Genomic DNA, 25,350 nt, shown 5'->3' with positions numbered 1-25,350 from the left:
TCCCATTTTTCACCAAACGGTTCGTCGTTCCTAGGAAGAGGTTCTATTTTAAGACATTGGGCCTGGCGCACTTTCCATGACGCGCGACGTACATCTGGCTCGGCTAGATGTTACTTAGCACCTTCTGTATGATGTACACAGTTCTGATCCAACTTGCTTATAGTGTGTACCATACATGTAATGGAGAAACAGGGAATAGTTGCGCAGCATCCATACTCTATCGGAGAAGGTGTCGTTCGAGCTTGTTTCCCTACAACTGCAATCTACTGTTTTCCTCGTAATGAAATCACACCAAACAGTTCCCATAAGCTGGCGCCAAGTACAATCACACAAAATGATTTATACGTGTTTTTTATATAGAAACACAGTCGAGTCACTCGAAGCAGCAGGACGCCTGTCGCCATACTCGTCTCGAGGAACGGTTACTTTTTTTTTTCGTAATAAACTGCCATCCCGAACCAGTAATCCCGGTTTTGCGTGGAGGCGTTTTCTATGTTTATTTACAGTCATTTAGTGATTATTGTGTGGTGATTTGCAGTTCCGAGGAATCGAAACATTGGGTAATTTTCTGTGCTTTTCTTGGTTTCTTCGCCAAAGGCGAGAAAAGAATAACTTAAGTGTTTTATGAAACTATAATGGGTTCCCAATCTCAAATAATCATTTCAAGTCCAATGTTTCTACGCGTAGCAGTTGAACCTGTCTTCATCTCCCGAGAAGAGCTGCGATTATCATTAATAAGGAAACCGAGTGCTTGAATTCATAAATTTGTCACCAAGGAAACCTACCATGCACAATAAATCTTGTCATTCATTTAAAAATTAAACTCTGGCCGCTCGGTGAAATGCGCACGTTTCATCCGCCAGCGAATTGCATGATTCATCATCATCATACTTCTCTTCCATCGTTGGGTTGGAATTCCCCACGAGTTTATTCACTTTTCCGCTTCATCATATCACGATGTTCTGCTGTTACGGCTTAGCTTGTAGTGGCCTACTGACTGGCTGAGAAGGGCGGTCAGTTGAGTGCCCCAATCAAATTTGAAACACAACGTATGGTTCGAAATCATCGAAACTAGATTGTGACAACCTCGACGAGAAGGTAATTCGGAAAACAGTTTAACGATAATCATGTCATCCCAAACGGTACACCGGCCCGCCGACAAGGGATTGTCCCGAATGGCATACCAAATGACATATGGTATTAATGGACACGAACTCATCGGAAAGGTGATCGTGGTTAAAGCTTGGACAACGACGGTGGTGTGGCTTAGTTGTAATTCTACGCCACGCTCGATGAATGGGTGGCAATCATATGGACGAACTCTGGCGCGAAAAGAGATCAGTGAACCCGCTGGGACACGGGACCCCAGACGTGTCTATTATGTCTCGCCATGCATATTACGGGGTGTTGTGTATTATTTTTTTTCATCTCCCTTTTTGCACCGAAGAAGTAATTTAGCACGTCTAGACTCAACTCGATAAAACTATGATTTATTATATCTGTTGCTGAGAGTTCAGAGTGAAAGTATCCAAATGAAATTGAACAAGTATCCTGGGGGTAATGCTAGTCACAGTCATTTGTTATTCATTAGCTTGAGATGTACTTAATGGCATATTTGCTTAATATTATAATCATTCGCAAAAACGGTTTTGTTAATGCTGGGTTTGTTATTCTGTAATATCTTGTAAAAACTTCAATGTTCGTTGGTTGAAAGTGAAAGTCTCTTAATTTCCTCTACATATCACACAGAAGTACGTAATCAATGTGTTAAAAGTATATGCCGCATATATTTTCAGTGATTTGATCGTTGGTACTAGTAGCCAAGATATATTTTTGCGAAAAAGGACTGAAAACATCGGCCGAAGTGTATCAATCTTCGGATGGAATTATTAAACCTCTTAAGCAATTAATGTTTGGCGACAAGCCCTGGAGTCTCCAGTGAGACTCTGGGCTGCCACAGAACGTCATAAGCGTCCCTAGCTTGGACCAACTACAATGTTTCGGACTCCATATCAACGGATAATATGACCAGCTGGTAGGTCCAACCTGAACTCATTTAATTACCTATCGTGGTCCGTTTCAGAATTATGATTTGGACTACTTGTCACACAAATATCGAGCGCGCCCTCATTCCCATGTAATACATGCTGCAATCGACAAGTGACCAGATCATCTCCAACAGGGATGCCAATTTTTCTGAACTTTCAGGTGTTCATTTTTGGCTGATGGCTGAAACAATCCTGAACTTATTGTTAGTTGAAATCAAAGTCAACAGCAATGATTTGTACACTGTGAAGTTAAAAAAGACACAGGTCCTCGAATAGTGTTTTCTCTTTTCTAAGTTCATTGCTTTACAATGCTTTACAAAATTTTATTCGATTGATATTAGATGATCGAATATTGATTGATTATTGATGGGGGTGGTCTTTGTCACTCTCATAAATCCGTGTCACTTACAGTTAACATCGATACTGAATTCATTTGTTTCATTGCGAGTGTTCAAGAAGCTGCAATCAAGAAACATTGTTTGTACAAGATGTTAATCGGAGGGGAAAATCTGAAGCACTGATGGGAAGGATTGCGTTTAAATTTACAGTCGATATAGTAAGATTTTTTATTGAGCTTATTTATCCAATCCAGGAGACTTAACTTCATCCTTGTAATTTTGACAAATGTGTTTATAAACGTTTCAGGCAACGTCAATGCTGGAATATATGCATTAGGGTGCCAATGAATGTATGGGAAAAAATCGACCTTAAAATTTCAAAAAGTTACCTCATAAAAATGTTCATCACCTCGAAAAAACACCCTATGCAGAATATCAGCTCAATCGGACTTAAGGGAGAGTGGCGCAAAGCAGGGCAATTTTTAGACATTTGGCATCAACATTTTTTTTCGAAAACCCCGATTTCCTTTACTCCTTCATTGGGTGATTTTCCGATTTTCAAAAAACTCAAACTTTGACCGCTTTGCGCCACTCTCCCTTAAGTCCGATTGAGCTGATATTCGGCATAGGGTGTTTTTCGAGGTTTTTTGACATTTTTTATGGGGTAACTTTTTGAAATTAGAGATGACCATTTTCATTGGCACCCTAATATACATCTATTTTCCCGCTCAATGCATGAACGATGAATGAAGGATAGCTCTGAACATTGATTTCTATACGATTGATACGATTGGTTTTCCGGAAAAATATATAAAGTTGTTTGCGAGAGAAGACATCCCACGGGGTGAAGCGGAATTTCATCTAGACCCCAATCCGTCGGTACTGAGAGACGGACTCGGCCAAGGACCGTGAATGTAATACACATGATAGATATGCCAATTGTTCTCCCGTGGCCGGTTGATTAGCGTCACACATCATCATGCCAGGGTTTGGGTTCGATTCCCGTTCGGGCCGGAGGATTTTTCGTCAAAGAAGTTTCTTTCGTATTCATTTTCCTTCAAATCCTTAGATACGTTTATTTTTATTCTCAGACTATTTCTGTTCTCCTGAAGATATCCCTCTATTCGGAATGTTTATTTTGATTTTTTTTCTAGGGAAGGACACTGTCCCCAATAGCAGAATCTCCAATTCACCACAAATAGGGTCAATCTACTCCGGAATAGTAGGTAGGTTAAAGCATGTACTTGGGTCTTTCCACCCAATACCCTCATCGTAGGGGTTTCCATCGTTATTGGTTATTTAGAGCTATTAGCAAAACTGAAGTCAAAACAAGATTATATTTCCTTTCCGCTCGACAGTTATTCTCACTTATTAGCTTACTATTGGGGGTGTATGTCAAGAATGTTCCTATCGTAAGATTTTTTTTTTGAAATTCCTATTATTTACCAACTTATAACAATTTTTGTGATACGGTATCTAATATAAAATAAACTTGACTCAAAATTTCAAACGCGCTTTTTTCGAAACTACTTTTTTCAAGCTGGCGTACGCGATATCTTACGATCTAGTGAACCGAATTATTTCCATCAATTTATATAAATACAATCTTTATACATCTCCCTATCGCATCAAACAATAAAAAATTAACTTATTTTATTTTACTATTTCAAAAAAAAATTAAATGTTATAAAAACGTGCTGAAAAATTATTTTAATTTCAAACGGCCGCCATTTTGTATAAAACATATTTTTATGGCTTGTCCGAAGTTCATACCATTACGACATCCCTACTGATCAAGAATCTTCTGATTTTTTCGGATAAATAGAAAGACTGAAATCAAGTACGCCATGGCACTGACAAAATGTATTCATGGAAATGCTATGAGGCAAAAACAACAAGTTTAGCGAACTTTTGTTTCAACCTTATAGAATTCTGAATATTTCGTCTTGATTGCTCTGTACAATTTGTAAAGTATAACTATAATGGAAGAGGCAGAAAAAGATAAACAATACCAGCAGATAAATGTAAAGCACTAATTATGAGAACAATTGACATCCTTTACCTCGAATGAAAACATGCACATTCAAGGAGTCCACCCAAATGATGAATGAAGAGCAAAAACGTTCATCAAGAGACTTTTCCAGGTCTAGAAAATACCCTTACAAACTAATTCTGATGGGGGTCTTCGTAGCCACATTGGTTGTGCGTTCGCTTACTAAGCGATCGATCGTGAGTTCACGCAGGGCTCTCAATTGACCATCTTTGTGTTGTTATAGAATAACTACGGCCACACAATAATCAATCATCACCAGCAATGATCTCCACTTATTAATGCTGTCTATTCTCCTCCGATCACCTCTCCATTAGTTTAGCCAACTAATAAGCGCTTGCTCTCGGTAATGCCATGCTAATGAAACACAAATTTCTGCATTATTCGAGAATTAATCAAGCAAGTAAAACCAAATTAGGTAGGTTTTAGGAGGCACAAAACGTTTCTATGGTAAATCGACACTTCTCCTCCCTCTCTGGGAGGGGGCTACCAATAAAATGAAACATAAATTTCTGCATAACTCGAGAACTAATCAAGCAAATGGAACCAAACTTAGCATATGGAGGTTTTAGGGAGCACTAAATGTTTTTATGGTGGTTTGACATTCCTTTCTCCTCATTAAAGAGGAGGAGGGGAGGGTGCTGTACAACTCGAGAACTAATCAAAGAAATGGAATTAAACTTAGCATATAGAGGTTTATGGATCGATAAACGTTTCTATGGTGGTTCGACACTCCTACCTCCCCCGAAGGGGAGGCTACCATACAAATGAAACACAAATTTCTGCATAACTCGAAAACTAATTAATCAAATGAAAAATTGGGATGTGAAGGTTTTTGAATATGAGAAATGTTTCTATGATGGTATGACACCCCTCCCTCCTCTGAAATGGAGAGGGGGTCCCGTAAAAATAATACACATATTTCAACCAAACATATTCTAACCAAACATGACAATTGAATTTTTTTTAATGTGATTGAACGCACTCCTATATCTTCTTCAATCTATATAAATAAAAATAGATCACCGAATGTGTTGATAAGAGAAAAACTCGAGAAAGCAATTGTCCGATTTAGGGCTGTCTTTATTCTATCATATTTCCTGTATCAAGCATTTATTCCATGTAACGGAGAAACATGTTACCACTTGTTTCAAGGTTGAAAAATCTTGAACGGGAATAATGATATGAAATTATAATGACGAGTTTTAGTAGTAGTACTAGGAATTTAGTAGTAAAAGGTAATTCAAAAGTTAGATTAGAAAATCAATCAATGAACAGTTCTGCGATTGGAAGTAAAAAAACGTGAATGTGATAACGAAAAATAAATTTTGGGCGGGAAAAAGTTTGCCGGGTCAGCTAGTATATAAATTAAAATGGAAGGCCAAATTTGTTGCTATGCGCAAAACCCGACAAAGGAATGGTCCGATTTGAGCCGTCTTTCTTTTGTTGTATTCGTATCGGCCCATAGATGAAGAAAAAAGAATTCTCATATGTTCCACAATGACATTGTCCAATGACCAATTCGGATCGTGTTTGCGGAATTAAGCTTCGTGTTCCGTAAGTGTGAAGCAAAAATGATTCTAAGGTGGGAAATAAAAATTATGAATGAACTATCGAACACGTATTCCATGTAACGAAGAAACGTGTTACTTGCAAATGGATCAAGAATCTTGAGCGAAAATTGTGTCTGAAAATAAATTTATATTATAATGCCGAGTTTTGGTAGAAGTAGAAATAAATTTAAAGTAAATAGAAATTGTAAAGATCAATCAATGGAGAGTTCTGCGATGGAACCCACGAACGTTCGTTCGGTAAGAAAACGTGAATTTTCGAAAGAATTCATATCAGAAAAAATAATTTGGGTGGGACAGGGTTGCCACATATACAGAATATTCTGTATTTTACAGATTTTTCGTCAAATTTAAGATACAGAATCTGTATATACAGTGCATGCATAGTGCATGCATGCATAGATCACTTGACTTATAAAAATGTTGAACGCAACGCAACGAGACGGTTTTCGTTGGGGGCAATTGTTAAGCGAAATCTTAAGCGGTTTGAAGAGCTAAAATAATTCTTTTCGTTCCATGTTAGGTAGGACCGTAATCAATCTGCCAATCGTACAATGATTAGCAAAAATTGCAACAAAAACTTTATTGGATACGCTAAAATTTGCGATTCCAAATCTGAAATTGGAAAAAAAAGTTGTTCAATTGAACAACTTCGCAATGTTTGAAAGACTTTCGTTAGTGAATGATGATGGAACAGACGACGAAACATTACAGAAGACCATATAAAAGGCAATTGTACAGCATTTTCAAGACTTTTTACAACAAGTTAAACCTGAAACATATTTTCCTCATATCCAAGAGAAAAAAATTTGGACATGGTTTGAAATGCTTTCTGTCTCGCAGTGACGAAAGTCTCGGATAAATTTCAGAACAAACTCACCGATCTACAATTTTTTTTTTTTTTTTTTTATCCAAAATATATATTTTATTAAGGCTCATATGGCGTCAGCCTAACGGGGCCGGGAGTTCAATATTTTGACAATGTGTGCTTAGACTATGTTAGTAATATGTAACCGATTACTCGCGGTTGACTCGAGGTTAGTATTACAAGTGTTCTCATAATTGGTATGTCGCAGTCTTCGATGCTCTGTACGTGTGCCCGACACGGGATACTTCCTATTGGGATGCAGCTGACCATTAATCAGCAACGCCCCCCTAGTCTGTACCCCATATCTAACGTGGTGCGTCTTTCTCGACTCGAGGAATCCAGGATAGAATGGTCACTAGCCGGCGCAATCATCAGCTCGTGTAGAGTTGTCATGAGCGGTACAACCTTTGGCTCTTGTTGAATAATCAGTGGACTGCACAACCTTCGGCCCGTGCATCTGTAAAGAGTGTGTGTATGTATTGCCGCGACTAAGTAAAAGTTTATCGATCGGATAGGAGGGATATGAAACGGGGACACAACGAAGGAAACATCATTAAACGTTGACATCGGCGTTTCTGAGGAACAGGTATAGATGAAGCAGAAGATCAGGATCACGGCTACCTAAGATATCCCGGACGGGGATATCCGATTGTCTGCCTTGTGCTCTCAGTGCTCTAGAGAGCTGAGAGCGAGCAGCATGGAACCGGATACACGACCAGACAACATGCTCGATGTCGTGGTAGCCATCGCCACAATCACAAAGATTGTTTGCTGCGAGCCCAATGCGATAGAGATGCGCGTTTAGGTTGTAGTGATTGGACATAAGCCGAGATATCACGCGAATGAAATCACGACCTACATTCAATCCCTTGAACCATGCACTCGTCGAGACCTTAGGGATAATCGTGTGTAACCAACGACCGAACTCATCACCACTCCACATGCGCTGCCAACTTACGAGCGTATACTGACGAGGAATGTGGAAAAATTCATTATAAGCAATTTGCCTTTCAAAAAGTGTGCCTTCTATCTCTCTTCTAGTGATCTACAAATGATCGAGTTTTATCCTGATATGCGGAATAAGCGTTACGAGTGTTGTTGTCTTTTGCGCAGAACTTATGTGAATTCCTACAATGCTGCTGATGGGAACAAAACACCGTAACAGAGTGGGTATCGAAGACATGAGGTGTGCTTTTCGACAACGTTCTCAAGAATTGCGATTTTGGCGGAAATCGTTCAGGCGCAGGTGCCATACTGACTTGCCAAGCTTAATATACCTTTTTTGTAATCAGATAACATCATAAGTATAACATCAAATATGTTGCGAATATAACTTGAAAGCCGTTTGTATTCTTACATTGCTTTACTGATATGCTACATACTTTCTTAAAAAATACTGATAGGGGTGAAGCACTGGGAATAATTTTCGTAAAGGGGGGAATTGAGCAAAAAAGGTTGAAAAACTGATTGAAAGGTTGACCATGATTCCATGACTAATTAAAAAGAAAGTTTTAAATTTTGCGAAATTTATAATAAGACAAGAATGTTATTGTTTGATTTGATGCATCAATTTCCTCAATTCTTTGAAGCAGGTAATACGAGGGTCACTATTTATATTTCGGGAATTGGCAACACTGATGCCATGTGAGTCCATCTGACGGTTCCATCGTAAAGTTTGACATTTTTGACGATATACGTACTCAGAACATTTTGTCATACGGACGCTATTTGTTTATTTTATATTTAGTTGAAAGTTTGGTCTCGGCAAAAATATGGAACTGAATCGTGAACATTTTCGTGCGATGATTTTTTACGACTTTCGACGTGGATTATCACAACAAGAGTGCGTCAATCAACTTAATTTGACATTTGGCGATGAAGCTCCATCAAAAACCACTGTGTATCGCTGGTATAGTGAATTCAATCGTGGTCGTAGTTCGCTGTCCGACGAGTTTCGTGAAGGTCGTCCAAAATCGACTGTAGTGCCAGAAAACATCGATGCTGTGCACGAAATGATTAAGCAAGATCGTCATGTAACCTTTTGTGAGATTGAGGCATCCCTAAGCATTAGTTCCACCAGCATATATGCGATTTTACATGAACACTTAGTTGTGCGAAAATTATGTTCACGTTGGATCCCACATAATTTGACAATCGCTCAAAAAAAGGCTCGTGTCGATTGAAATAAATGCTTTGAAAATTGGCAAACATGCAAAAGTGTATCGATCATCGTGGCGAGTACTTTGAAAAACAATAAAAATATGTTCGCAGCTTAACTATTTGTTTTTGTTCCTATTCCCGAAATATAAATAGTGACCCTCGTACACAAGGCTTGAATAACGAATGCGAGCTACTCAAGACGAATCTCACGGAGCAACAATTGAGTGACTCAGATATGACATGGTCCCAGCTGTTGGATGACAAAAAGTGTGAATTTTTTGTATCCATTGCTAAGATCGTTTTTAGGACACTTTTTGATAACATTCATCAGCGTGAGTCGAACGAATATTTTTGCTATACAATACCAACAAAACAAAGTCTGTAAATCGGTTGGAGCTAATTTATTTTAATTTTTTTCCCTTAATTTTTCGATACAGAATTTTTTGCTCAAAATACAGATATACAGATTTTTTCAGGAAATTTTACAGAATTCAATGTGGTAACCCTGGGGTGGGACGAAGTTCGCCGGGTCAGCTAGTCCACACTTTCCGATTCACCTAAAATGTCATGAAGCTTAGGGTGTCAAAACTCTTCATATGTAGTGGGTATATATCGATTGAAAAATGAACGGTTACACAAATTGTTAGCAAAACGGTAAGTTCTGTGCTGGTTTAATTGGTCGGTGTTAAGTCAGACCGGACCATGTGACATTATTATGATTTTGGGAAAAACGAGTATGAAGTTTGATGCTATGAGGGGGTTTCATTAAGCGTTCAAAACAATTTCAATAAATTATTCCTGCTGTACGCGTGATTTTCCAGATCTGATAAATGTGGAATGTAGCTTACAACATACTTAACCTAATGTAATCAATAGCTCAAAATTTTCTATTTTGCGACTTGGAAAAAAAAAGCTTGGTGAAGCTTTATCACCGTGTTTCAATTTAGTGTAACATATTGCGGCCTGAATGATTTTGACTAAGTGCGGCACTTGCTCCATAATATTAATATCTCTAACCGACATATACTTGGAGCAATCGGCACAGAGAAAAGCAATGAAATGTGACATTTAAGTTTACTGCTTAGAAGTTGAAAATCTCAATTGAAGTCGACAAATAATTGTTAGTAGACAACCAATAACGGTACACATGCAAGCCGAGTTCTTTTTTCGTTTGATTAGCAGAACGTAGGAAAAACGTTAAATTTAAGCGAATAACATTATTCTCATGAATTTATAGGTTTCGGAAATACGTATGAAAGTAATGTACATGTGGTATGTACATCATAAACAAGAAATTATATAGCAAAAAATGTATAACGAACATCCGTACACTAAATTTAAAAAAAGGAAGATCTACGCACATGTAAACAATGGTTTGTATTTGTTGATATTAAAGGTAATGCAATGCTTACCATTCGGGGAAGTCTCCTCACTTCCCGCGTCACACCCTCTGATGCTCTTCTGAGTCTGTAACGAGCTGGAGCTATTTGTATGTTGTTGCTCTCCATGTTGGTTTCAAGTAGCTCCATCTATCTGTTTGCACGGGGAATTTTTTTGCGTTTCTCCTCCACTTGCTTAAATTCACTACACCATGTTATGAATGCGAGATCGCCGAGACCGAGACGATTTTATAGCATTGCTTCGGTTGTGGTCCCGATAGTTAGAGTTGATGTTAAAAAACACAACTCATTTGAACACAACTCGTTATTATTACTGGCCGACAAACGACCGCTCACCATATTTGAAGTAGTAAATTACAAATGCATCGACACAAGAACAAAGCGATCATTCATTGACATTTATTTCTTGTTGGTCACTGCTTAAATGAGGCTAACACGAAATAGAACTGGGTGTTCACATTTCATCCAACATCATGTTTCTGTGGTACATATGTACAATCATTTTTCACTATTTTCACGATTCAAAACGGGGGCCAACGCGTGCCGTTTTGACTTGCAACTTGTTCTCATTTAACCAGCCACACTTACATTTCGCAAACCGCGTTTACTCGACATTGATCCGCTGCCAATTATCACTTTGAATCCACTAGAACTGGTTCATTTCTCGCCACCAAACAACGTCCGAGATCACGAAGCAACTTACTCAAGTGCGGCTCGAACAGGGACTAAACCTGCGGTCGTTGCAAATTGTTATGAATATCATTCTTCTTTCTTGGAGCGTTTCAATGGTGCAGGAGTAGTGCGCGGCCACTTCCCCAACGTACCGCGTCTTGCCGTCGTCTGGAGCCAAGGGTTTCAGGAAAATGCGAATAACCAGCAGCCGGTGGTGGTCTGGCTGGTCAACAGCCAGTTGGGGTCCGGTTGCACAAAAGAGTCGCGCCGAGATGTAACGGCCGCTTAAATGAAGGAGGTACGTGAAATTTACGCGAATGTGCGTGTGTGTTGTTTCAATTGAAGTTTTGTTTATGGTGTTATTACACTTTTTTTTCTAAAGTGCGAGTTGAGTATTCCAAAAAATGAATTTCATTTGTGTACTCAGATTGAATGAGTAGTATTGAAAGGATTTTCATTCAAATTGTACAACAAATTCGGTTTGTCATTCAAACGGGATTATCAAAGGGACATTTTCAGTGTACTCAGTTCATTCAACAAGTCCATCGATGAATGTTTTAGTTTTCTTTTTTTGTAAAAAAAAAACTTTTTTCAATCCTTTCTGATTTAGGTTCAATGTTTGTATATACTATATACCGTGTGCAGTATCGGACAAAATTTTTGTAACCAGTCATGCACAATCCTTCAACGGTTGATCGCCAATTCAATTGCAGGAAAATAAAAGCACAGCTTTCATCGAATAACCATGTTATAGGGTTTTTCAGGAACAATTGTTCAATTACACTTATAACTGAAGAATTAAATCGAACAAATATTCATAATTATATGATTTACAAACGTGGTGGCATGTATCTTGGTAAATCATATAATAAAGCGGGTGGAATCGAACGTTCACTAAACTTGGACTACAACAAATCGATGCTAGCAGGCTAGAAGCGATACATCGTATTTACTGTTAGAAAATATTTTTTTTAGATCTACTCCATCGAGTTCGAGTAAAATAGTCATTGATCATAACTCGATATCAATAATAATTCGCCGTAATGTAAATGTAAAATATCTAAAGTTTTTCATAATTTTTTTGTTTGAATCAATTTATTTGAAATTTTAATCAATTGATTCGAATTGGTATCAATGTAGAACGAATCTAGACTCCTGGGCCGCCGAATGAAGTATATAATTTTGTTACAGGGCTGTCCACATACCACGTGGTCAGAAGAAGCACCATTTTAGACTCCCCCCCCCCTCCGTGGACAAGCGTTGACACTGACTATACCCCACGTCCACAAAATGTTGTTCATATGGACATTTATCCATATTTACTTATTTAAAAAATTGAAGAAAATAATAGAATAGCGCCGATATTCAATGGTGGTGTATTAGTGACTGCAATGTGCAATGAAGTCCACTTGACGGCGATGAATAAAATGAGATACTCGATTCGTAGAGTGAGATAGCATTTAAACCCGGTCCGTTAACCTCAAAAACACTACCTTTTAAATTAACTTTATTGTGCGTTTGGTTATGCAAAAAAAATTAATATCGTACATTTTGAGCAGCCCAAAACAATTTGGAGTATTGCCAGATACTTTCAGAAGTTTATGGTTAAGTAATATATTGAAATAATAGGAGTACCGGTAAGTTACATCGTTTTTTTTCTCAAAAAATAATGCTTTATTCTGCAAAAATGGTTACAAATTTAATATTCAAAGTATTGCCCATAGCTAGTCACAACTTTTTTCCCATCTTTCTGCAATTTACGGATCCCTTTGCGGAAATAATCGGCCGGTTTGTCGGCTAACCACGAATCGAACCAATTTTTCACTTCATCAAAATTGGAGAAGTGCTGGTCAGCCAAGCCATGTTGCATCGAACGAAAAAGGTAGTAATTGGATGGAGGAATGTCTGGAGAACCTCCCATTTCAGCGTTTCTAAATATGTATTGACCGGTTTCGCGACATGCAGCCGAGCATCGTCGTACTGCAAAATAACTTCATCGTGTCTTTGCTCGTATTGTGGCCGTTTTTTCCATCAGTGCACGGCTCGAACGCATCAATTGTCGTCGATAGAGGTCCCACGTAATGGTTTCATTCGGTTTTAGTAGCTCTTAGTACACCACACCCAGCTGGTCCCACTAAATAGACAGCTCGATATATTCATATTCCGCGCGGCCATCGATGTCGATGCATGGCCGGGGTATCCATACGTTGCCCGACGTTTAGGATTGTTGTAATGGACCCACTTTTCATCGCCAATAACGAATCGATGCAAAGAAAAACCCTTTCTTTAATGCCGTTGGAGCAGTTGTTCACACGTGAAAAAACGGCGTTCGACGTCTCGTGGCTTCAATTCATACCAATGTCCTATCTTTCGGGTCATTCCAATTGCTTTTAAACGATCGGATATGGTTTGCTGAGCTACTCCAAGTGTATTTGCAAGTTCTTGTTGCGTTTGTGACGGATCTTGATCGAGTAAAGCCTCCAATTCGTCATCTTCAAACTTCTCCAGAACGTTCTCCGGCTTCCAAATCAAAATTACCACTTTTAAACCGTTCAAACCACGTCAAACTAGGCTCAGTTGGGGCATGGTCAGCATAAACTTCCACCAAAATGCGATGACTTTCCGCAGCTTTTTTCTTCATATTGAAGTAATGAAGTAACACTCCCCGAAAAAGCATTCTCGTTGGTACGAAATTCAACATATTCGAATTGGCAAAAAACTATGTTGTTTACGCTTCAACTTTTTGTGTTAACACAAATTCATTATATCAAGCTTCAAATTAAAAAATTGGATTTCTGTCTGGCTGTCTGTCTGAATCTTATGGACTCGGAAACTACTGAACCGTTCAACATGAAAATTGGTATGTAGGGGTTTTTGGGGCCGGGGAAGGTTTTCGTGATGGTTTGAGACCCCTCCCCCTGGGGCTTACACATTAAACACAAATTTCTACATTACTCGGGAATTAATCAAGCAAATGAAACGAAATTTGGCATGTGGAGGTTTTCGGGTGCAATAAATGTTTTTATGGTTGTTAGACTCTCCACCCCCCTCTCTAAGGGCAGGGGGGGAGCTGTCATACAAATGAAACTAAAATTTCTGCATAACTCGAGAATTAATCAATAAAATAAAACCAAATTTGGCATGTGGAGGTTTTCGGGTGCAATAAATGTTTTTATGGTTGTTAGACTCTCCACCCCCCTCTCTAAGGGCAGGGGGGGAGCTGTCATACAAATGAAACTAAAATTTCTGCATAACTCGAGAATTAATCAATAAAATAAAACCAAATTTGGCATGTGGAGGTTTTCAGGTGCAATAATTGTTTTATGGTTGTTAGACTCTCAACCCCCCTCTCTAAGGGCAGGGGGGAGTTGTCATACAAATGAAACTAAAATTTCTGCATAACTCGAGAATTAATCAATAAAATAAAACCAAATTTGGTATGTGGAGGTTTTCGGATGCAATAAATGTTTTTACGGTGGTTAGCCACTCCACCCTCCCCCCACCTTTAAGGGGGAGCTACAAAATTCATACAAATTCATACAAAATTCAACGGGGTCGATTAGAAGATCAATCAATGAACAGTTCTGCGATTGGACCCATGAACTTGCTCATAGTAAGAAAACGTGAATGTTTGAAGGAATTGATAAAGAAAAAACAAATTTTGGACGGGACGAAGTTTGCCGGGTCAGCTAGTATATAATAAAATAAAAGAAATTATTTTTGAACATTGAAATTTGATGTGGGGTGATTTGGATACTTATGTTGATGTAAAGTATTTTGGGATAATGTTACAATCAGTAACAGTGTTCTGGGATCGATACCAGGTGTCTTGGCCAAATTCCAGACCAGAAAAATTGGATTGAGACCATCTCGAATTCTGTATGGATCTTCTCACTGTTGTTCGAGCATTTTCAAACACTTTCGATGTTTGGTCAGAGAAAATCCGTTCTTGATGGCCTGCTTTGCTCTTTCAAGCTCCTCCTTCTTCGAGCGTTGTCAGCCCACCCTCTTTTTGTAATTCAGCAGCATCTGGAATCAATTAGACTAAAGAAAAGCCTTAAACCTGTAGGATCCATCCACCTCACAGAAACGTGTCCATGTCACCCCACATAACATGCGAAAATTGAAATGCAACTCATTTCATTTATTGTTATCAAACTTACAGTTTCGCTGCATCAAATTGTTCCTCTTCTGTAGGCGAACAGAACTTTACTGCACAATACACGAAAAGTTTAATTAGCTCCAAAAACCTTAAAACCGCTATCGGAAAACTCACATTTTTTGACAATCAAAGTGCTTGCTGTGTCCATGCTAATGTTTCCTTCCACCTGTCAAATTTTACCAAAGTTTTTTTACGTGTACCTAACGGTTCAACATTAAAAGGAAATGACATTATAAAAAATCCAAATTGAGCCGTACTTTTTGAGATAAAGGGGTGGTCCAAATCTCCCCGTATGTCCAACTCACCCCGTGCTACCTACTTTCAGCCGTATCTTCTAGGTGATTGCCTTCTGCTCACACAAAGTCGGCTTCAAGTGACGCTTCCGCATAAAAAGTACATTTTGGCCAGGCCATCGTTTTGTCAGTTGCTCCGGCCCCCCGGACCAAGATTCCATTCGACACAGGATGTTGTAAATACCGGATGGACTATATCCGACGGACACAAAGTGCCTCACGATGTCCAACTTCCTTGCTTCGGCGTAGAGCTGGTATTACGAGAAATCATAGCCATGGCTGTTGCAGATCATCTATTAAGGCTTTCGAAGCATTTTTTGGAAGGCTTAATAAAAGTAGGATTTAAAAGTTGTTCCATTGAATTATCTTTTGTAGTATTTTTTCATCGCCATCCGCAATGTTTTAATGCATACGTTAAATAAGTTCAAAATTAGTGGTCTTGGTCATTTTTACTGAAAATCTTAATGAGCATAATTGTTTTGATTAACACAATAAATCCTCACGAACTGTTCTATGACTCCTTCTTTGACGCCAAACTGACGCCCTGTATTTTTTTAAATTTCATGATGAATGAATGATCCTCTACTAAAGGGTGTGTCACATCAAATTGCATCACGGAAAAAACGCTGTAGAAATTTGCCCAGTAGACCGATCCTTTTGAAAATTTTAGACAGTAAAATAAAAACTATTAAACAACTTTTGGAATTTTCTTTTTATTCATACTTCGAGCCCAAGCCCGTATGCTCGCACCTTCTTCTTTACCCCGTCCATAAGATTCTGTACAACGTCAGGTTGTAGTTTTTTTTTGAACAGAAATCCATTTTCTCTTGAAGTCCGCCTCCGATTTGACAAGTTTTGGGTTCTTCCGGAGGGCCTGCTTCATAATCGCCCAATATTTCTCTATTAGGCGAAGCTCCGGCGCGTTGGGCGGGTTCATTTCCTTTGGCACGAAGGTGACCCCGTTGGTTTCGTACCACTTCAACACGTCCTTTGAATAGTGGCACGAAGCGAGATCCGGCCAGAAGATGGTCGGGCCCTCGTGCTGCTTCAATAGTGGTAGTAAGCGCTTCTGTAGGCACTCCTTAAGGTAAACCTGCCCGTTTACCGTGCCGGTCATCACGAAGAGGGCGCTCCGCTTTCCGCAAGAGCAGATCGCTTGCCACACCATGTACTTTTTGGCAAACTTGGATAGTTTCTGCTTGCGAATCTCCTCCGGAACACTGAATTTGTCCTCTGCGGAGAAGAACAACAGGCCCGGCAGCTGACGAAAGTCCGCTTTGACGTAGGTTTCGTCGTCCATTACCAGGCAATGCGGCTTCGTCAGCATTTCGGTGTACAGCTTCCGGGCTCGCGTCTTCCCCACCATGTTTGGCCTTTCGTCGCGGTTAGGAGCCTTCTGAACCTTGTATGTACGCAGGCCCTCCCGCTGCTTGGTCCGCTGGACGAATGAACTTGACAAATTCAGCTTATTGGTGACATCCCGGACCGAACTTCTCGGATCACGTCTAAACTGCTTAACTACGCGCTTGTGATCTTTTTCACTGACGGAGCATCCATTTTTGCCGTTCTTCACCTTCCGGTCGATGGTTAGGTTCTCGAAGTATCGTTTTAGTACTCTGCTGACCGTGGATTGGACGATTCCCAGCATCTTACCGATGTCCCGATGTGACAACTCCGAATTCTCGAAATGAGTGCACAGGATTAATTCACGACGCTCTTTTTTGTTCGACGACATTTTTCCAAATTTACAAAAAATTGACAGTGAAGCATGGCCAACGTGATCTATACACTCTTATCTGATTATAAGTGAAAGCAGAAGATATAATTCCTAAAAATTAAATTTCTACAGCGTTTTTCCGTGATGCAATTTAATGTGACACACCCTTTACCAATGTAAATAACTCTATCACTCACACTTTTTCAGTTACTTTCAGAATAGTGTTTGTGAAGTTAAACTATATCAGAAAAAATATGAGTATTCGGCCTAATGTAGACAGTCCCTTATGTAAAACTATTTTGTTGTCCATAACGCTTTCTGTTATTGTTCGTTACCAGTTGCAAATGTTTCGCCCAATACTGTAGCTCCACGCGCTTGCGGTTCGTAAATGTTTTAAACACAAATGAACTTTGTTTGCAAGGCAATAAAAAGAGGTTATTTCCCTGTGCGCCGCCACGATTATTTTGCAGGTGGGCGATTCTCGTAAACTCTTTTCCGAAACATCGGTTATATTTATTGCCCGGAGTGGCCAAATGTTACCAAACGAACTGGAGGCAATCTGACAAATCTGTTCACTGTGTTATAACAAAATGGAGCGGGGAATGGCCCACTCTAGCAAATAAAACTAATATTTTACTGGATTTCCATAGCTGCTACTGCGGTTACTGCTAAATGTGAGAACGTGATTGAATGCAAATACTTTCCTGTTTTTATTCAGCTGCAACTTTGTCATAATAAACTGTGTTCTCCGACTGGTGGTGGCGATGACCGATCTTCGATTGCTGAGAGGCAGACATTACAAGAAAAATAATCACATTGTATCTCAACGACGGCCACTGTCCACTGCTTACGGTCAACTATATTGCCAATAAATCAACCGGTCCACTTTGTCGGTATCGACACCGAACTTGTTCTCTGACCCTGTGCGATATTTTCTCCTTTAATCATCCGGGGCATCCATCAAAATCATCTTCAGGGAACGGCCATTATATAACAACATACATATGGGCCAACTGGAAGGCCAACCGAAATGGCTCGAAATAGTTAACCGTTTTATTAGTATGAATATTCATTAGTTAATATTAATGACGGCAATAGACCTCGCAGGGACTACGTGTGTGGCTAAGTTTGTGATAAATTCGTGTTTTATAGGAAGGGTACGATCCTATCTCGACGATCGAACGCACTGTTATTAGGCGAGGTGATTTTTTCTCCACTTATCTAATATTGAGACAAATTATCAGTGCATGGTGTTCCCTACAGTGTACGATGGTATGTGCATTGACTTCGTTATTTCCGTTGCGAAAGAGTAGCATTGCATATTGTGTTCGAGTTTGTGTTGATTATTAAATATTAAATTTTTGTTTTCTTATGCTGTGGTATAGATATTAATAGTATTGGTTTGTTCGAAGGTTTCGAAACCCAATATTTGTGCCATAGAAATCAAAAAGTTCTTCTTGAAGATGATCTTAGAATGTAGAATTCCCTGCAGTTCTTGGTATGGTTTTCAATTGTGCGAAATGAAGCATAAACAAATCTCTCGAAAGACAAAACGTTTGACCAAAGCGTCACATCTGTCGCTCAAAATGTAATCACAATATCTGGTACATCTTAGCTTAATGAAGATTCGTCATATTCCCTTTTGTTACACGCCGCGAATGACGTAAGACAAATCAAGTCACTCGTGCTACTCTATTATGGCAAGTGGATGTGACGGAGAATACGTCTCGAATGAACACCGATGAACTTTCACTGTATTCCCTGGGGCGAATGACTTGATTGTGGCAGTCAATTTTTGAGATTTAAAGTCGTATCCTCATTTGCTAACGACTCACTTGAAAAATGGAAGTTAAAAAGTAAGTACGAATTTTTACCAATATACATTTTGACATATTTTAGACTACGCCTGACGAACCGGAAACAATTCGAGGAGCTAGTATGGGGGAATGGAGGAGAATTCTGCTTTGGCAAAGGGTTTTAAATTTAATGAGGCAGCGAAAACTTCAAAGCCTATTTTCTCTTCGGTGTGGGCGGATACAACTGCAGCGCCTAACAGTCCTGTGCCACCGATCAAAAATTCTCCGGAATAGCAGAAGGTATGGAAGTAAATTCATGACTATAGGCTTGGACCGACTTGAAATTAAAAAGCGAAAAGGAGCATCATTAATAATAAAAATGACGATCTCGCCTAGGTAAGGGAAGCTATTGAAACAGTCTGTATGCAAGATAATACAATCGAGTATTATCTGCTTCAAGATAACTGCCGATTCAGCAGAATGCGCAGAATATTTAAGGACGCAGTTTCATCTGGAGGAGGAAAAATTCCGATTCAAGAAGGAATATCTCCTCCGTGAAAAGTATAGGAAGCAACAGATTTTGGAGTGCCGACTCACTGCTTCAATCTATAAAAAGAAATAGCTTAATTTTTTATTAGTGTCTAACGATAGTGGATCATAAAGCGAAAAATAAAAATCTCATTATTTTATTAGCTCACCTACACAGCTCACTTAAAATTTAGATAGTTACCGTAAAAAAATCATCACTCCACTGATTTGATGGAAAAAATATGTTTATCTATCCAGAAATGGATTGGACCGTATGTTTGTGCAGCATTCACTTAGTTGCAAAAACATAACATTCATGTATTTTATTTGGCTTGTAGATTTTTTTGTAGATTGCTTATGAATTTTGTGCTCTTCGCACCAAGATAGAATACGAGTTTTCTTTAAGCGTGCGCTGATGAAAATTAAACTCAAGCGCAGCGCTGCGTCTGTTTTCTGAAGAGTGTTTATAACATGCAATTATATTCATCATTGAGCATAAAATATAGAATTGAATAAATTCAATCTTGAAAACATTTAAGATTTTTATATATGTTATGTATATAAAAATCGAAAGCTGGATTTGTTGAAAGCTTCCAATAAAATGGAAGGGGGTTTTCAAATTTTTCAATGAATTTCTCTATCTTCTGTGACATTTCGAACTTTATGTGTAAATTGTGCAACGCACAACATACGTTAAGAATCTTTGACGCCTTCTTTGGGTTGTAATGTAATAAATTGCGGCTCAGTAACTATCGCGACTTGATCAGTCCGATATCATTTTATAATCCTGCAAAATCTTAGAAATGACTGAAATGAAATGAGAATGGTTTGGTCGCCCATAAATGTTTTTTTTTTGTAGAATCAGTTGACGATAATAGATTTATGATTCATTCTTGCCCTCGGCTACAGACGATTATATATTTGTTTCACCAGCACCATTATTTCCTATCTCATAACAACATCGATCTATCTTTGACGCCGCATGAAAACAACAACAGTGGCAATAATATCATGCAACGTGTTATTCAGTATTGCCTCAGTGATATCGCATCTGTAGACATCGTTCGTAAAACGTGAACTAACCAGCACCGAAGAAGCGTTCAACTAGCATATACACTAGTGTGGCAATGAATGTATGGAAAAAATTTCATCATCGAATTTCAAAAACCGACCATGTACATTTTGTTTGTTGGCCCAAAAAATTACCTGTGCAAAATTTCAGCCCAATCGGACATGATTTAGGAGTGCCTCAAAGCACTCAAAGTTTTGATTTTTTGGCCACTCAGGCTAAGTCCCAAAAAGTCTATTTTCGGCCAAAAATATTTTTTCGAGATGACACCAGATCTCGACGTTTCATGCATTTTTAAGTTATTTGGCATCAAAAAAAAAAAAAATTTGAATTTTCCAATTTTTTGGTCATTTTTTGGGCCAACAAACAAAATGTACATGGTCTGTTTTTGAAATTTGACTTGACCATTTTCGCTGCCACCCTAATGTACACAGAGCCATAGATTGATAGCTAGAAACGACTAAATATATAAACACTTATCACCATTTTGCGCTATTCTGAAAAGGAACACTTTCTGTTAATCTCACTGACATCGAAAAAAGTGGGGCTATTGGCAAGCGAAACCAAATCACATACAAAATTCCAGAACCACATCTATGCTCTTGGTGACTAAATAAACAAGATAAACTATTTGTGTTAATCTTAATAACCTCGAAAAGGGTTACACTGTTTCATTGTGATCAAGATTAGCGTAGATGTTATCCTTGTTGAAGGTAGTTTTGCGATTGGCACACGAACCATCATAATATAATAACATAATCTAATAACTCATAATATTCCAGCACGACATTCATGATGGTCTAGCTTGATGATTCCCCAAATAATTATGTACAACCTAAACCTAGTGCAAACACACAACCTAAACACCTATTTCATCATAGCTTTAATTCGATGCATTGATGCAACGTCTAAGGCACCAACGAAGCCCTTATGAGGACGGAAAACAAGCGATGTTCTCTGCTTCGAATATAGAAAAAGACTGAATATTAACCTCAGCAGAGATCCATTATCCATACCCTCGCGTAAATATTTCCCTTCCGCTATCTCCCCTCTTTGTGTATATTATCACGGATGCATTATTTGCACCACCAAACAGTTGTCCATCATAGCATTAAAAAAATTGACGATTGTTGCATCGCGACAATATTTATACTCTAGCAAATCTTTCTCATCAATGCTCGTCGATAAGCCGTTCGTTACTGACGGCACGGGTTGGTCACAAATGAGCAGAACAAATATATGTGAAAATAATAATGCTTCTAGTTTCTATCAATTTAAACCATTTTCACACCAGGAGATTTTAATGTATAGCATAGGAACTTCCGATTCGTTTGGTATGTAAATCGTCAAAATCCGCTCGCGGTAAAAATAGTTATTAACGTTATGTCATAAAAACGTGACCTTTTTCTGATTTGGCACCCTTATTAAAAAACGTTGTCCTACGTCAAAGCGTTACTACTGTTAAGAAGGTGAGCAATAGGAAGAAAGTTCCTGCTACTGTCGGTACAGCTGTAGCAAAGAAAAAACTAACTAAACCATCGAAAACCGTTGCACAGAAGTTTTTTTTAGAGCTTTAAATTACTTTGAAGCGAAAGAGTTTATTTTGTTTTCTGTTTGTAATATATTACTGCGAACAAATACATTTGTTTTGTATTTTTTTCAATCAAGTGCGATCTACGTAAGATCACGTCTTTCGGAAATTTTTGTGGGGCACAATAAATATAAATCTTAAGAAAGACAACTCCCGTTCTACGCTCACCCGCAAATGAAGTTTACTGAACAATTTCTCAAACGGGAAGTGGGAGTTGTAAGGAAGAATGAGTTAACGCAAAATTTATGTAGACTGATTGGATGCGGCAGCCCTTTTATTGGAAATTGGAAATCTATTGGAAATGGTGAACAAATGATATCACATAGTTTAAAAGAGTTTGAGAATCAGTGACAAGCAATGTATTATGTAAAGGGTAAACATAAGACAGTTGAGAATAAATTTTGCACCACTTTTGCGTGATTGCTTCTTTTGTAGAATATTTGGCTTCGCTACATACAAGTTGTTCGCACAAAGCGAACGATAATCTAGCTTTGCTAGCTGTGTCTTGCATCATCCGCATATTATTCATGACGGAGATGAAATTTGAAACATCCATCCATAATATTAGATTTTTGTGATTTCAATCATTTCTTGTTGTCTTGAATTATAGAGACTTAAAACTTCTTCAGTTCATTCGACTCTATCAATAACTTGCTTTCAAGGCATATTACTCATAGACATTTTATTATTCGTATGGAGCGATAATCATGTCATTTTGTTCAGTGTCATTTTGTTCAGAGCCTCCAACGTAACGCTCTCGTTTTCTAGGTACCCCTCCCCCCTCAAATCTCCAGTCATCCATCCATTGAGAATTGATTCAGATGCAACTTCAAACAAATGATCACCAAACCAACGATAGTCCTACGTCAACCTTGCGGTTATACCATAGATATAACCCACATCCTGTTTTTAGGGTTTGATAAGAGATTGATGCTACTTCAATCGATTAATAGTAGATGGATGACATCAATGGAACCGATTCCAGTTTATGTTGGTACAGAAAGTGTAGTTTTAAAATTAATAGCAAGAACATCTAAATGAGCCACAAAAATTTAATAATTTCCAGTCTTTTGATACCGCACATTCTGAATTTCTCAGAGCTTATTGAGAACGATTATAGCTTCAGATTCGGCATAATCGTGAATGAGGGCACTCATTAATAGTAAATCAAACTAACGAACATCATTTATGTAAGGTCGTTTATCATTCACCTCACGTAGCGATAGTGTGACTCATTGTATCTTCGTCGCGTCCCATAAGACTACTGGTAAGTGATCTCAGCACAATGCTTTACCCAATGTCTAGTTCAAATCCTTTGAACTTCATTAATTCACAAAGTTTGCCCTAAGTAACCACCGAGCGTGGGCGATCACTGTGTGTGTCAGTAGTACCCCATTCAGTGTCACTCGCTTGCAACTCGGTGCATTAATTTCCCTTGAAGCATCGCACGATGCCGGGCCACCACCGCTATCAACAGGTTCTGTTCGCCGGCAAACCTTGACACACTAAACCTACCTATAATCATCATCCTCCCCCTTCCCTTTCTCCCTTCCGAGTCGGGTGAATCGGAGACTAGCAAAAGTTCGCTAATAAAGTCAGTATCTGCGCTCATCGAAGCGCTTGTCAAGCCTACAATATTGAGACATTATTGGCAGCTCCGGCGTCTCTCAGCGTCGATAGCTATTCAATGCATCCGTTTATGTAATTATCCTTCCGCCAAAACCAACTGCTCTCCGCTGTGGTTTCACGTTCATACCTTTTGCCGGTTCGTCTTGTATGGCGAACCATATCGGATTGAGAGCAACTCTCGAGACATTTTACATGAGCAATTCAAATCAAGCCGTGTTCGATGAGAATAGTACAAAGATTGAGGGTCCTTTTAATTGCATAGACTTTAAGTCGAGCCCTAATTGAATAATTATGTAAATAGCAATTAAATTCAAATTAGCTTCAGCGCTTAGCTTGAATCTGATTCGCAATGTTTGCGTAATGGTGTCGATGTAAATTAAATATTGATCGGCACTGGGGAGCATATTACAGAAAAATATAGACTTCATTGAACCATTGTCGGGGCATTCGAACCGCTGCGCGGTGATTTAATGATTGTCACTTACCTCGTCGAGATGTTGATAGCAGCCGTGCAGTTGCGCTGGGCTGAGCCGCATTAGCCGTGTTATTGAGGAAGTACTTCCGCTGCCTTGGCTCGATATGCCCCCCGGCGAGCTACCGGTTGCTTCCATCAATTGCGCCAGCAGAGGAGAGTGTTCTGGAGGTGGAAGTGAATTTTATGTATATCAGTTTCCGATCAAAGCGATTAGTACAGGGGTTACTCACCAGGGCTCGCTGTCATGCTACCAATCTGCAGAGACCCATTGCTGTCGAAACCGGAAATCAGCGAAGATCCTAGCATGAAACCATCCTCCAACTGATCAAACTCTCCCATCCTCTGAGACAACGTTCCGAACCGACTACCAGCGGATAACGGACTGCCGGTGATGAACTCGGGAGTTTGGTTCAATTTACTTCCGATGAAGGGATGGACCGGTGCCGTGTTGGGTTGGTGTGATTCCGGGAACTGATACTTCGCACCCGGTATTGAGAGTTTCAGCGGCACACGTTTCACCGCCGCGTTCATACTTGTTCGTTGCGGAATCCCAACCTCTTGAGGGGAAATATTTTCATTTTGTTTGATGGACATCTTCTCAGGCGTAATATTGCGCAGATCGCATTCCGACATTGTTCACGAGCGTTGCTTTTTTTTTCTTATACACTGTTTACTTCAAATTTCATCACTTTTGCTTTGTGTTTACAGGCACATTTCCAGAATCAAGAGTCTGGAGTGGTGAGTTTTGGCGAAGAGAACTCTGAAGGCGATTGTGTACACGCTTCAAGCATCTTCCAAGCGCTTCTCGCTTCCCATATGTGTATTGATTTGGTCGATCCTCTTATTTATGCTTTTCTCGCCTTCCGGAGGACGGAAATTCGCCAGTTCACCGAAAGTGGAGAATTTTGTGCGATCTTTTTGTTTAGCCAAAAATAGAATGCACAATTTTATCGCCCTGTTCTCGCTGTTCTCGAGTGAGCGAA

At 39.1% G+C, this 25,350-nt stretch overlaps 1 protein-coding gene across 4 annotated transcripts in view; it reads right to left on the bottom strand.

Moving 5' to 3' along the window:
* LOC129771426 (NAD(+) hydrolase sarm1) overlaps positions 1-25,061 on the bottom strand; it is a 157,953-nt gene extending 132,892 nt beyond the window's left edge. Inside the window, exons 1-2 of one of the 4 annotated variants that reach the window (XM_055775050.1) lie at positions 24,598-25,061; positions 24,378-24,529 (exon numbers count right to left, since the gene is read on the bottom strand). In XM_055775050.1, coding sequence (XP_055631025.1) covers positions 24,378-24,529; positions 24,598-25,000 — 555 coding nt within the window. In that variant the 5' untranslated portion in view covers positions 25,001-25,061. Of the gene's footprint in view, positions 1-10,447; positions 10,881-24,377; positions 24,530-24,597 lie in introns of those variants that run through there. The other 3 variants (XM_055775051.1, XM_055775049.1, XM_055775052.1) reach the window with 3 other exon arrangements.
* Between the last annotated feature and the right edge of the window lie 289 nt (positions 25,062-25,350).

This window comes from Toxorhynchites rutilus, chromosome 2 (assembly GCF_029784135.1).
Source record: "Toxorhynchites rutilus septentrionalis strain SRP chromosome 2, ASM2978413v1, whole genome shotgun sequence".
NCBI lineage: Eukaryota > Metazoa > Arthropoda > Insecta > Diptera > Culicidae > Toxorhynchites > Toxorhynchites rutilus.
Note: the sequence above shows the minus strand (reverse complement) of the source record. Positions and strands in the feature narration are given on the sequence as shown.